Source organism: Ranitomeya variabilis, chromosome 1 (assembly GCF_051348905.1).
Source record: "Ranitomeya variabilis isolate aRanVar5 chromosome 1, aRanVar5.hap1, whole genome shotgun sequence".
NCBI lineage: Eukaryota > Metazoa > Chordata > Amphibia > Anura > Dendrobatidae > Ranitomeya > Ranitomeya variabilis.
Genome location: NC_135232.1, coordinates 1,037,928,269 through 1,037,943,769, shown reverse-complemented (window position 1 = coordinate 1,037,943,769; position 15,501 = coordinate 1,037,928,269). Strand labels below are relative to the sequence as shown.

The following is a 15,501-nucleotide window of genomic DNA, read 5'->3' as shown; positions in this document are numbered from 1 at the left end:
AAAAATGGATTTTAATTATTTGGCAGATATGGAGTAAAAATGTAAGATTTTATCTATTTTTTTATGTGACGATCAACTTTATTTTTCTTGGACATATGATACTCCCACTGTACACACACAGTATGATACCGCACAGCTCTTACATCACATATGATGCCTCCGTAGCCTTCCACACAAAGTATGACATCATCCTCAACATCCCCACACACACATAGTATGATGCCCCCAACACACACACACACACACACACACACACACACACACACACACACACACACACACACACACACACACACACACAGTATGAGAGTCCCCCAGCTCCCCACATGTTATGGTGGGCGCAACAGCCCCACAAAGTATGATACCCTCACAGCCCATGAGCTAAGATTAAGAATTTGTCAAGAGATTATTAAATAATGATCAATGAACTCTATCCGTTTACTCGTCGTACATGATAGTTAATGGAATTAATTTACCACGGATAAATACTTGAATTATTCAACATCCTACCGAGATTTACAAATCTGCCAGGAAATGCCCCTTCACAATACCACATTATTATAGGGTTTACCAAACAAGCAAAACTCCTCTTGATTCAGTTAACAAAGATCATCCATTGAAGTAGAATATACGTATTATGATGGCCTCCACAGGTCCCCACACAGAATGATGTCTACACAACCCCCCACACAATAACTTAGCCCAAGTCAAGAACTGATTGACAAGAAAAATGTAAAATAAAACTTCTCACTTAGCCCCCAATCTCCGATGCTCTGAGACTACAGGCTCAGCATGTGGAGTTTAAAGAGGTCATCACGCCTGATGCTCTGACGCACACACTGGATGATGGAGCGGGAACTGACCGCTCCCTGTACCACCATTGTATTCTTCAGTGTCTGCAATCGGAAGTTGCAGAGACCATTTACCTTGAGAGGCTGTGCGGGGGTGGTTGCTATTATGTGCTGTATCCCACAATTTCCAGCTCTTTGGCCGTTCTGGACTATCATTATCAGTGGTTGCCGGTCTTCTAGGCAAGGAGCACGCACTTGCAAGCTTTTTGCTCTAGAGCTTGTAAGTGCTGCTCTGAAGCTGGCCGGAGCACTGGATCTAGCCAGCGTCAGTGCGTCATTCCTCTGATGCTGTAGTGGCTAAGCTGTTTGGACACCTGGTCTGAAATGTTAGTCGTCAGGAGCGCATTGTCCCTGGAAACTAGGGAGCTGGGAGGCAGGCGAGTGGGGAGCTCCTGAAGACTCAAGGTGAAACAAACCCTTTAACACATCATTTAATGGAGAGCTCCTGGAATATGTGCATGTAGTCACTGGGAGTTAGTTTCATGCTGTATTGCTCTAAAAAAGACAACGTTATAGGATGCCCCTTAGCTGCCATCTGACAAAGCAATGTGCCAGGTCTGTGATCAGAGCATAGACTTTCCTCCACCTTAGGTAAAGATTCAGTATGCCTTCTGATGGACATGCCATGATTAGAACACAGTTGGGACCTTTCGAAGCTCCCTTGCCCCTGTTGTTGGATTAAAAAATCTATATAAAAATCAATATATATAATGGGTTACAAGAAATACAAGGAGTTTCTCTACTCTTGCTTATCACCTGAAGCCTGGCACCATCTGGCCATGGGTGGCATCAGCTTTGTGCACTATGGTATGTGACCGCCATTGTAGTGAGCACTGTTTTTCACCTTAAAGCTAGCTAACGTCACTTTTCTTTTGGCTTTGCACACTCTGCGCCTGCTCCACCATCTGCACACGTCTGTCTTCTGCTTCACAGGGCTACAGTACTGTCCAGAAATATACCACCTTCCGAGCCTGTCTGAAGAAGCAGCTTTATAACAGATAAGTACGTCTCCGCTATCTCTGCATGTGTCTGCCAGTCATTCTTCACAATCAGATGTCACCAATATTTGGAATCGGATTTCTATAGAGCAGGGAAATGTGCTCTGTGACCTCCCTGGAAGGATCTCTATGTGATCAGCATTCTGTCCGCATGGATGGTAGAGTGGATTACTAGGAGGGGTCGCTGAGTGCGGTGGGACACAGGTCTCGGTCCCTCTATATGCCCTGTGTATGTCTAAGGGCTCATTCAGATGTCACAGATTTTTCTCACATGCAAAAATCGCTGAGTTTTATCTGTGTTGTTGATCCGATTTTCATCAGCGTTTGGTCAGTTTTTACCGTCAAATTTTTTAGTCTCATATAAAAAGCTGTAGTTTTCTCAAGTTTCCCAAATCAAACAGGCCATGGAAAAAGGACAGAACGGGGATGGCATCTGAGTGTTGTCCGATTTTGTCACCGGTCCATAGACTTGTGCTGACGAAATTCATCCGCGACTGGGATCAAAATCGGACATGTCTCCGTGACCTTGTGTGGACCACTCAGTCCACAAAATGCATTGACACGTGAACAGCCTCATAGACCATCATAGGTACGGGTTCTGTCTGTGGAAAGCATCGATAGGGCTTGTACGAGAAAAACTGCTGTCTGGAAAGAGAACGTGGCAGTAAGTACACAGCACCGCCATAGTGTTAGACTTCGAGATAATAACTTCTAAAGATCTTACCCTCTGAAAGAGATCTTGAAAAATAAAGTAAAATTTAGCCAAACAAAGTGGTATGTGACTGATGAAGAGTCTCAAGGCGTTCACTGTCTCTTCTATGTGCACAGGCCCCGGAATGCGCTGGCTAGTTATGCCAGGGCTAGTAATGCCAGGACGGCATGGCTCCATCCATCCAGGGGAGGCAGTTCCACTTGTGATAGATTATCTTTAATGGAATTGCTGCATCTAATCCATTCCCTTTTCTAGAAACACTCCTACATGTGAATGGGGGGCCATATCAGTATATTAGTATTTCAGAGGACGAGTACCCCTCCCTGTGACATCCATACACCATTATAGGATATATATGCATGAATACCGGAATTTTATGCCATTTTTATTACATATATTTTTGACACTAACCTATGTGTCTTTCTCACCAGGATAAACCAAAGCATGGCTTGAAGGACTACTACGCGTGTGTGACCTCTGTCACCAGGAAACACTTCCGAGAATTATTTCGGAGCTTCCGCGGCAGAGATACGCTGAGATAAAATGCCGCTGTTACATCAATATTCACTTAGGGTCTGCGCTAGACATGACCACAGACACGGTGGCGCCCCCATCAGGATATTGTTAGGATTTTGCACTGATTATAATCTTTATTTGGGAATTTCACACACGGCATGTTTTATTACAATCTATTTTTTACATATTTATTGAATTAAAAGTTGATTCACACACGTTAAGTTATTATCAAGAAGATTTACCTGATGTACTGAACGTTGCAGGCGCTATATAATAATATGATAATACTATTGAGATTTTCTTTTTTAGCTTTAGGACACAATAAGGGGCGCAGTTGCCATAATAGAGCACAAGATGTATTTCTACCTAGACAGATGAGATGTGTGACGTACCTAGTTTTATGCATGCGATTCCTGGCGTGTGATGACTTTCTAGTGACCCTGGCAGGTTTCATGAGGGACAGTGGAAGTTGGCAGAGGCCTGATGAGCACTTCTGGTCATAAATAGTCATGTCCTCAAGAACTGTAGTGAGACAAATGCGACTTTTCTTTTGCACTAGTTTTAGTAAATCTCCTCGCCTTTTCTTGACTATGTGGTGCAGGCACAATAGTGCCAGATTCAATGGAAAAGTTAGTGGAAAAAGCCTCATTGTGTAATATGAAGTATGGTTGTGTCCTTAGGTTTGCGTAGATCCAATAACCGTTGACCACTGGTAATCGGTAAAGAAAAGAATCTGCCTGGTAAGAATGGAAAAATCATAATCTTTATTCCATCTGATGAAAATATTAGGATATCTATAGCCCAACTAAAATAGTGTTCATTCTCTGACGCGTTTCTGGCCGAAGCCCTTAGTCATAGAATTAATAACAATAAATAATATACTGAGAGCTTCGGCCAGAAACGCATCAGAGGATGAACACGGCTTAATTGGGCTACGGATATCCTAATTATTTTATCGGACGGAATAAAGATTGTGATTTTTCCAATCTTATCATGCGGATCCTATTTTATTTCAGTACCAGTGTCACTATATTTAGTCTTTCTCCTTAAAGCATAATTGCATTTGGACACAGAAATTTCTCAGTAAACCATTGTTGGATGCCACATGCCTATATTATGGCCCAATTTCTAGATGTCAACGTCGGTCCTGGGACCCGGCAGCTCCACCTCCGGCTTCTGTTATACCCAGTTATCCTGTTATACGCAGAGTTTCCTGTGCCATTTGTGTGAAGAGGGCTGTCTAACCGGCTTATTTCAACAGCTAAGCCATCCCCTTTTCTGTCATAGATGATGCATTGAGAGAGAGGGGGGCTGGCTTAGCTATTGAAATGTGCAGTCAACCAGCCCCTTCACATACATCTATGACATGTTAACACTGTAAATGCTCTGCTACCTTGAACACAATGGAGCTGATGTGAAGGGCACTGATATCTGAAGATTGGGACAATATAAAAGATAGTATTAAGCTTATGTCAAACAAATCTAAAAACCATTTTTTCAAGTAAACAGCCCCTTTATGGGTGTAGACATAGTGGTCACAGATAGGGGAAGTCACTAGCAGCTGGATGGAGGCTGCAGAACATGGAGAATGCACAACCACAGGGAGTAAGAGTTAATACTAGTAATAAATTATAGGACATGGGTTTTACAGTGAAATTATGCTGTAACGAGAGACCATTTCTCCATAGATGACATTTTAACTTGAACTGGGAATGTTGTCCCCATGTTTGACAGCCTGTACATGTAATTTGTTTTCTCTAGATTTACTTAAAGGGAGTCTGGCACCAAAACCACTTTCACATTCATACAGGTGACTTACCCTTATAAATATCATACCTGCAGTACAGATTTCACTACTGCCGATTTATATGGAAACTGTTTTATTTCATATATAGGTGAGTGGTCCTTTGTGCACCATTGACATAGCCAGGAGCTCAGCGCACCGCTCTGCCCCCTCAATTACAATCCACCGCGCCTCACCGTATGTTGATTGACAGCGCTGGCTTAGGATTGCTGCCTGACTTGAATCCCCAGCTCTGCACCCACTGACCCTGCAGGAGCTGAGAGCACAAACAGTGTCGGTGCGGGAGCGCTCTCATCACGCTCTCCTGTCTGCAGCAAATGTCAGTAGCAGGCTGCCGATTCTGACAGGAGCAGGGGATGAGAGGTCACCGGCACTGACAATGCAGGAGCTGAGCACACACACACAATGTCAGTGCTGGCACGCTTTCATCCCCCACTCAGGTCACCATCGGCTGCCGCGACTCTGTGATACAGTGTGCTTCATGTGGCTGCTGCAGACAGGAGAGATGGAGGAGAGCATGCCCACACTGACACTCTATGCATGCACTCGGCTTATGCAGTGTCAGTACGGACGCAGGGCCAAGAAATGAATTAAGGCTCCACAAGTGTGGAAGATGCTAGTTAAGTGAGTGGAACAGTGCACTGAGCCCTTGGCCACCCCAAAGGTGCATGGAGGAGTCTTAATTTACATTTGTCATATGTCATATAACGGTTTTGGCCCTTTTCCTCCATGCTGGCGGAAAAAAAGCAGACATGTGAAAAGCACCTGTATCTGTGAGTTTTGTACAGATACATTGTCCATGAAAAAAATGTGAATAGCCCCATAGAGTTTTATAGGTTTCTGTTGTTTCCATGACGAAAAACGTATGCAACACGGATGTGTGGATGAGGCCTTGGCTCGACACCACCGATGACACTTAATAAAACGTCTCCTGAAATATTCAGATTATAAAAGGCTATCATACACATCTGAATTATTGGATTGGCTATCATTCCTCACATACAGACTCATGTATTGATCTCCCTGGAATGGCGAGCTCGAGCTCTGACTGCACAGGTCTGCCGCATTATACCATCACCTATATATATATATATATATATATATATATATATATATATATATATATACCTCACCTCCGGACTCAACATGTTGGAATTCATTGATGCTTTTGCTGTTCATTTGTTCTACAACACTACAGTGTCACACGGTACAAACACTGCAATACTGGATCATTAAAATACTCTTGTTTTAATTCAATTGCATGTTGCACTTTTATTACAAGAAATGCTGTAAATAAATGTATTAATTCTAAATGCGAGTTTAATGTTTTTTCTGCATTAATGGCCAAATTACAAAATGTTTGGAAATAAGGGAGACATTAGGAGTTTTACTTGGCTGTAGAAAAGTATATGTGCTGCCAACTTTCATGGTAAAATGTAGATTTTTTTTAGAAACCGTAAATTGTATAAAATCTGGACAAGGGGCTGATAAGGAGCTGGTGACGAAAGAGGCACAGATGGGACAAGAACTGTCCAAGGACTCGGCAGGGCTTGTCGGGGAAAGGAAGCGGAAGGAGAGAATAGGGCCTGTCAGGACGGCAGGGAAAGATGAAGATGACTCTGTGTTTGCTGTCCAGTACAGTTGTGTTGTTTGAAAAGACTTGTGACTCTGAACCGTTTGTGAAGCCAGAGTGACAGCACCTAAGAAGAACCTGGCAGTGACCGTAAGTGTTCTGGTGCACACATTGCACACACAGCAAGAGAGTCATTACATTTCATCTGTGGGGCACCAGGGTGTGGGAACCATACAGCCAGTTGCCACGACTACCACCCTGGCCGCCTTAGGCTAGTTTCACACTAGCATTTTGCTGAGCTGCGGAGGGCTGCGGACTTCCTCCGTGAAGCCCCGCCCATGGCCGCACCTCCGCCGCTCAGCTCCGCCTACGTCCGCATGCGGCCTGTGTACCTATCTTTAACATTAGGTACGCAGGTCGTGCAGATGTAGGCGGATGCCTCCACATGCGTCGTTTTGACGATGCAGAGAAAAAAAGAAATTCCAACCAGCTGCGTTAGACACAGGTCGCCGTATTGTCAAAACGACGCATCCTCATGACCTGCGTACCTAATGTTAAAAATAGGTACGCAGGCCGCATGCGAACGTAGGCGGAGCTGAGCGGCGGAGGTGCAGCCGTGGGTGGGACTTCACAGAGGAAGTCCGCAGCCCTCCGCAACTCAGCAAAACGCTAGTGTGAAACTAGCCTTACAGATGCATTATGACTACCTTGTGTCTTGTTGCTATGCTCAGCCATGCCATGGTGTATAACCTGTGACATGAAAAAAGAACAAAGCCCTGGAAGTGATAATATCCATGCCACGGAGCCCTGATCAACAATATGAATGTGGGAATACATAAAGAGACAGAAGTGCTTGTACAAGCCTATCACAGATCTGTAGTAATTCTCCAAGATGTTTGGAACAACTTCCCTGCAGAGCTCCTTCAAAAAATGGTGTGCAAGTGAACCTAAAACAATTGCTGATGTTTTGAAAGCAAAAGGTGATTTGATTTAGATCCCCTTTTACTGATTCAGGAAATCCTGAAAACATGACCTGTTGTGGGGTCTTGAGGACTGGAGTTGAGAAACACTGCCTTACTGCATCTTGTATCCATCCTGTTAATATACCGCTCTTTGGTTTCACTACTTTTCTCAATTGTATATAGATTGAGCGTACAATAATAAAATGTGTTACTGCATTGTATTGTGCGTTTTATTACTTGACAGACACAAAGTTTACTAGTTTAGTAATCTCCCATGATGTATCATTTCCAAATGTTATTTTCTGAATTTCCCCACCCTGAGCAGAGCTTAATAAGTTGACTGATGTTCGACTACTGTATATAACACTCCACACTAAACACAGTCATGTTAAGGTACTGTATATACAGCCATATTCTTGCACAAGCATAATAAAGATAGTGATGTCATAGTGCAGAGATAATGTGGAGGAGTGATTGTCCAAAGACATGTCACAGTATGGGCATAATGTATAGTGGGGTCTGCAAAATGGCCGCATATACATCAGACTAAAGCCAGACGAACCTGTCGATATCGGATGGCTCAGCAGATAGTCTAATACATATGGAGGCCTTTGGACTTTCCCCTGACAGATCATGGCAGGGGAGTGCAGGATCCAGCATGCCCAATTTTGGACTGCCAATACTTTTGATCACGGGTAAATAAACTGCTGCCACCAGAGTCTGGCAGTGGCTCTGTCATAGAAAACAGGAACCAGTGTACAAAGGAGTGGGGAGAGATGGCTGTCAGCTGAACGATCGGATGAACCTTTATTCAGCTAACTTATCTTTTGCACACCGATAGGCACAAGGACCACAGAGATGTCATAACAGCATCATTATACAAGGATAGCACACAGTGATGTCATAACAAAAGGATAGCACACAGTGATGTCATAACAAAAGGATAGCACACAGTGATGTCATAACAAAAGGATAGCACACAGTGATGTCATAATACAAGGATATTGCATAGAGTGATGTCATAATACAAGGATAACACAGTGATGGATGTCATAATACAAGGATAACAGTGATGTCATAATACACAAAGTGATGTCATAATACAAGGATAACACTCAGCGATGTCATAATACACAAAGTGATGTCATAATACAAGGATAACACTCAGTGGTGTCATAATACACAAAGTGATGTGATAATACAAGGATAACGCACAGTGATGTCATAATACAAGGATAGCACACAGTGATGTCAATACAAGGATATTGCATACAGTGATGTCACAATACAAGGATAACGCACAGTGATGTCATAATACAAGGATAACACACAGTGATGTCATAATACAAGGTATAAAGCTGTAGTAGCATCGTACGCAGTGAAGAAGCAGTGACCCACAAATTCAAACAGAAAAGTCTCTTTTAATGTGTTTCTTCACAGCATTAAAGTCCAGTTCACATAAATGCATATAACTTCAGTGGCCAGTTTACACCAGTTCAATGCAATACATTTCACATGGCTTTAGATTTGCGGTCCCTAAACAGGCCAGACTTCCCTTGTCGAGTTTCCCTGGGCGACCGCACGCCATCTCAGACTCTATACGTCTCCATACACACAGCCTCATATGTTGCAGACACTACTCACGCCAGCCCTCCTCTGACTAGTTCCTGTGGGTGTCCTGCATCGCTGTATCACAGTCTCTGTACTCACTCAGCGCACTGCACTCTTTATCCTCTGGAGTGCAGCCGGGTACAAATAAGACAAAGTCTCTTACAGACTCTTTACTCACGCAGTCGTACACAGTTCAGGATATCCTCCGGATAGCAGCCGGGCACCATATCCACCTGTTTGCAATCGTTGCACATGCTAGTCCTCTTTCGGGCACAGGACATCCACCTCCGGGCACAGAACATCCACCTCCGGGCACAGGACTGTCCACATCCGAGACCAGTACCATGGACGACTTGCATCTCTGTGTACGCTGTGGGTGCCAGGCTATTCAGCTGCCCTGGGTGCTGGCTCTGCTGGCCTCCATGCACTCTGCAGACTTCCTTTAGTGGTACATCTCTGGCCTAATCAGCAAAGACAATATCAGACTTATCCACTGTATGCCTTTGGACACCAGAAACAAGCCCTGGAGACAAACAATCTCCAGAATCAGAATTTAATTGGTCATCTGAAATTGCAGGGAAGACTTCAGCAGAACACAGACATAAAGACTAGTGTTGAGCGATACCTTCCGATATTTTAAAGTATCGGTATCGGATTGTATCGGCCGATATCCGAAAAATATCGGATATCGCCGATACCCGATACCAATACAAGTCAATGGGACACAAATATCGGAAGTGATCCTGGATGGTTCCCAGGGTCTGAAGGAGAGGAAACTCTCCTTCAGGCCCTGGGATCCATATTCATGTGTAAAATAAAGAATACAAATAAAAAATAGGGATATACTCACCCTCTGACGCGCCCTGGTTGTAACCGCTGCAACCGGCAGCCTTCGTTCCTAAGAATGAGCGAGTGAAGGACCTTCGATGACGTCGCGGCTTGTGATTGGTCGCGTGAGCGGTTACGCAACCAATCACAAGACCGCGACGTCATCGCAGGTCCTTCACTCGCTCATTCTTGGGAACGGAGGCTGCCGGTTGCAGCGGTTACAACCAGGGCGCGTCAGAGGGTGAGTATATCCCTATTTTTTATTCTTTATTTTACACATGAATATGCATCCTGATATCGCAAAAATATCGGAACTCGGTATCGGAATTCCGATACCGCAAATATCGGCCGATACCCGATACTTGCGGTATCGGAATGCTCAACACTAATAAAGACATAACTAAGATCCCGCCTTTTCTTCACCAGTTGCCTCAGCTGGTCCCTACTCCATGGCATGATGTCTGGTCACATCAGGCTCTTTCACAGATATAAAGTTTGCTGTGAGGAGTCGCTCTGGCAGCCAGTCACAATTCATACAATTCACCCATTCTTTTTTAGGTCAAGAGACGTAAATCCATGTGCAAAACCAGTCCTGCTCCCATATACAGGTGTTTCTCACTAAATTAGAATATCATCAAAAAGTTAATTTCAGTTATTCAATACAAAAAGTAAATCTCATATTATATAGTCATTACAAACAGAGGGATCTATTTCAAGTGTTTATTTCTGTTAATGTTGATGATTATGGCTTACAGCCAATCAAAACCCAGAAGTAATTATCTCAGTAAATTAGAATACTTTATAACACCAGCTTGAAAAATTATTTTAAAATCCAAAATGTTGGCCTACTGAAATGTATGTTCAGTAAATGCACTACTTAGCATCAATTACTGCATCAATGCGGCATGGCATGGAGGCGATCAGCCTCTGGCACTGCTGAGGTGTTATGGAAGCCTAGGTTGCTTCGATAGCAGCCTTCAGCTTGTCTGCATTGTGGTGTCTGGTGTCTCTCATCTTCCTCTTGACAATACCCCATAGATTCTCTATAGGGTTAAGGTCAGGCGAGTTTGCTGGCCAATCAAGCACAGTGATACTGTTGTTTTGAAACCAGGTATTGGTAGTTTTGGCAGTGTGGACTGGTGCCAAGTCCTGCTGGAGAATGAAATTTCCATCTCCAAAAAGCTTGTCGGTAGAGGGAAGCATGAAGTGCTCTAAAATTTCCTGGTAGACGGCTGCGCTGACTTTGGTCTTGATAAAACACAGTGAACCTACACCAGCAGATGACATGGCTCCCCAAACCATCACTGATTGTGGATACTTCACACTAGACCTCAAGCAGCTTGGATTGTGGCCTCTCCACTCTTCCTCCAGACTCTGGGACCTTGATTTCCAGATGAAATGAACAATTTACTTTCATCTGAGAACAACACCTTGGAGCACTCAGCAACAGTCCAGTTCTTTTTCTCCGTGACCCAGGTAAGATGCTTCTGGCGTTGTCTATTGGTCATGAGTGGCTTCATACATGAATGTGACACTTGTAGCCCATGTCCTGGATACGTCTGTGTGTGGTGGCTCTTGAAGCAATGACTCCAGTAGCAGTCCACTCCTAGTGAATTTCCCCAAAATTTTTGCATGGCCTTTTCCTAACAATCTTGTCAATGCTGCCATTATCCCGGTTGCTTGTGCACCTTTTTCTACCACACTTTTTCTTTCCACTCAACTTTCCAGTACTATGCTTGGATACAGCACTCTGTGAACAGTCGGCTTCTTTAGCAATGACCTTTTGTGGCTTACCCTAGTTGTGGAGTGTGTCAATGACTGCCTTCTGGACATCTGTCAAAATAGCAGTCTTCCCCATGATTGTGGAAGCTACTGAAACAGACCAAGGGACCTTTTTGAACGCTTAGGAAGCCTTTCCAGGTGTTTTTTGTTAATTATTCTAATTTACTGAGATAATGACTTTTGGGTTTTCATTGGATGTAAGCCATAATCATCAACAGTAACAAAAATAAACTTAAAATAGATCACTCTGTGTGTAGTGACTATATAATATATGAGTTTTACTTTTTGTATTGAAGAACTGAAATTAACTTTTTGATGATATTCTAATTTAGTGAGAAGTTCCTGTAAATACTGTATATTGCCTCCACCATCCTCTGCACAGCTTGGCCTCCAGCTTTATTCTGCTTGCACTAAACATGAAGAACTTGTAAGAGCATGTTGGCCAGGATTTCTCAGGATCTTTCTAAGCACTCTTATAAATTATCACTGTGCACACACAATATGTTGCTAGTAGTGATGAGCAAGTATACTCGTTGCTTGGGTTTTCTCGAGCACGCTCGGGTGACCTCCGAGTATTTATGACTGCTCGGAGATTTCGTTTTCATCCCGGCAGCTGAATGATTTACAGCTACCAACCAGGCTGAGTACATGTGGAGGTTGCCTGGTTGATAGGGAACCCCCACATGTAATCTAGCAGGCTAGTAGCTGTAAATCATTCAGCTGCCGTGATGAAAACTAAATCTCCAAACACTAACAAATACTCGGAGGTCACCCGAGCGTGCTCGAGAAAACCCGAGCAATGAGTACACTCGCTCATCACTAGTTCCTAGTATACTTTTCCTCAGTTTTACCATTTTCCTAATATGGCTGGTCTGTGTAATAATGAACTGCTGCAGTATGTGAATATTCCACTAGGAGGCGACAATGGATAAACTTCAGCATCACATTTAAAGGCAATGACCATAGTAGTTTGCTTTTTGATTCCACAAGTAGACCACCTCATCATTATTCTATTTTACTTTATGTAATGTCTCTTATAATTGCATATATGTCATCGCAGAGCATCGTCAGCAGCAATAACCAAATCCTTCTTTTTGACGCCTGTTCATTTTTACTCTTTAGTAGGTCATGTGTATAATGTTTTATTAATGGTCATTACAGCCTGACCACTGTGCGGATGAGTGGCTACAGAGGCCTGCCAGGGTATCTGCCCATGTACTGGATGCCAGAGAGGAAAGGAATAAATCTGAAGCTTCTTCTACATACTGTATTTTACTACATAAAGTGTCTCTCTAGTTCTAAATAAAGGATCATAACCTGTGTATATGAAATGCTGCTATACAATGCTAACATACAGACACATATGGTTGTAATGGACTCTGTTAGGCAAAATGCACAAAATTCTTGCCCTGAAAAATCCTCTTGATTGTGAGGGAAATCATAGAATGAGAATGTTAGAGATGGAAGGGACCGCCAGCGTCATTGTGTCCAACCTGCTGCTCAATGCAGGATTCACTAAACCATCTCAGACAGATGTCTGTCCAGCCTCTGTTTGAAGACTTCCATTGAAGGAGAACTCGCCACCTCTTGTGGCAGCCTGTTCCACTCATTGACCACTCTCACTGTCAAAAAGTTATTTCTAATATCTAATGTGTATCTTCTTCCATTCAGTTTCATCCTATTGCTTTTTGTGTTTCCATGTGTAAATGAGAATAATGATCTCTCTACACTGTGACATCCCTTCAGATATTTGTAGACAGCTATTAAGTCTTCTTTTTTGCAAGCTAAACATTCCCAGATCCTTTAGACGTTCCTCATAGGACATACTTTGCAGTTCGCTCACCATCTTGCTAGATCTCTTGACTTGATCCAGTTTTTCAATGTCTTTGTTAATATGTGGTACCCAGAACTGGACACAGTATTCCAAATAAAAAGACAGCTGACCGCACATCAGAAAAAAAGATGCACGCTCCAAGTCCACAGACCCAATTGGACGTAGTAACTACAAAATAAAATATGGAACAGCATCCAGTCCAGATGAAGTCTGACCAAGCAGGAGTAGAGGGGATAATTACTAATGTTACTTAGTCCAGTGTCATTGTGATATATGGACCATACTCATGTCACAACGACCACCAGCTCTCTTGATCTAAACAGGCACAACTTTATCTTCCCTTGATAAAGCGATACGCGAAACGCGCGTCGGGACGTCAGTGATAGCGAGGACAGGCAGACAATATGGGTATGTGTTGGTTGTTAATTTTGGACTAATTTTCTCCATGCAATTTTGCACTATGCACTTTAAAGATTAAAGGGACACTGTCACCTGAATTTGGAGGGAACAATCTTTAGCCATAGGGGCGGGGTTTTCAGGTGTTTGATTCACCCTTTCCTTATCCGCTGGCTGCATGCTGGCTGCAATATGGGATTGAAGTTCATTCTCTGTCCTCCGTAGTACATGCCTGCACAAGGCAATCTTGCCTTGCGCAGGCGTGTACTATGGAGGACAGAGAATGAACCTGAATATGCTTATTTCCTCCATCCTGTTTGTGCACTTTGCTTGGGTAAAAATTCTTTCCTCTTAATAATTGATTTTCCATATATGTGATATGTGTATTAATTATATTTCAATAAAAAATTGTTATTCTTTTACTTTCTTTCCTTGAGTGGTGTGTTAAGATATTTGTGTACCTATTTATTGGGCTAACTCTCTTGATCTAAGCAGATAATTGCATAATATTTGCCTATGAGACCTGGAGGTTGGAACGGGTGTTGTGATGCGAGCATAGTCCATGTGAATGTGATGCCCAAGGTTCCTGGTTGTCAGTGGCATTGCTTTCCTCACGGGGAGAGTGATGTCACGCTTGGAAGCGAGGAAGGATCTCTCTTATCAGGTATCCACAAGCATGCAACATGTTCACACTCCAGGCCAGAAGGGGGAGCTCTGATCCAGCTTGTGGGTGGCTCCCCTATAAATATATTCTGGTCTGGAGGGAAAGTGGTCAGTCATTCAGTGAGTGCCAGACAGCAGACTGGAGCAGTCTGGGCAGAAAGGAAAGTGAGGGGCAATGCAGCCACGAGGGTGCTGCAGCTACTGGAAGGAGATTGTACGGAAGGCAGAACAAGCTGTACAGAGCGTGGAGGGGAAGTGGAAAGCAGGAGAGTGAAGAGCTGGGAGGTTAGCTGCGACTGAGCTACCTTCCTACAAAGTGCAGATACCGGTAGCCGGAAGACCGAGGTTGTGACGGACTCCACGTCTCACAGCAGAAACCGGCAGGACAGCTGGATTACAAGTCACCTGTCTGACATAGAAACCTGAGGACACAGTAGCGCATAGAGCCCGGGTCGTGATAGAGGCCCTGTAAAAAGGCCCGAGCTACCTGTTGTACGGGTAGTGTCCTACCTGCAAGGAGGACAGAGAGAACACATGAGGACCTTGTGAGAGGCCTATGGCAGCAAGGGACTACACCACAGCGCTATAGGGAAGGCTTCTAACCCCACCTGGTAAGGGGGACTCCCAACTCACTTCAAGCCGGCCAGACCACACCTGTACCACGGTGATCTGGTACCCTGGACTGTGGCTGCCTGACTTCATCAGTAAACCAGGTAAAGAGACTGCAAACCTGTGTCCTACGTTTCTTGCTGCAGCACCCACCATCATTATCCATACACCGGGAGCCCTGGGGACCCAGCTTCACCTGTGGGAAGCCATACCATCCCAGCTGCCATAACATCACCCCAGGGGACCCCTTTAAGCAGCATCGGTCATCCCTGACCGAATACCACAGGTGGCATCACGAACAAACTTTATTCACAAAACCCCTTTAAAGACTTTTCCCTTAACATGGGCGCCCAGGGCCACGG

The 15,501-nt window shown here is 43.9% G+C and overlaps 1 protein-coding gene across 10 annotated transcripts in view; it reads left to right on the top strand.

The window, feature by feature from the left end:
• Nucleotides 1–6,754, top strand: part of MICU3 (mitochondrial calcium uptake 3) — a 189,842-nt gene extending 183,088 nt beyond the window's left edge. For 6 of the 10 annotated variants that reach the window (XM_077279702.1, XM_077279694.1, XM_077279698.1 and 3 more), the window contains one exon: nt 2,993–6,754. In XM_077279702.1, the coding sequence (XP_077135817.1) occupies nt 2,993–3,103 (111 nt within the window). In that variant the 3' untranslated portion in view covers nt 3,104–6,754. Of the gene's footprint in view, nt 1–1,784; nt 1,854–2,992 lie in introns of all 10 variants that reach the window. The other 4 variants (XM_077279700.1, XM_077279696.1, XM_077279699.1 and 1 more) reach the window with 1 other exon arrangement.
• The last annotated feature ends 8,747 nt before the right edge of the window (nt 6,755–15,501 follow it).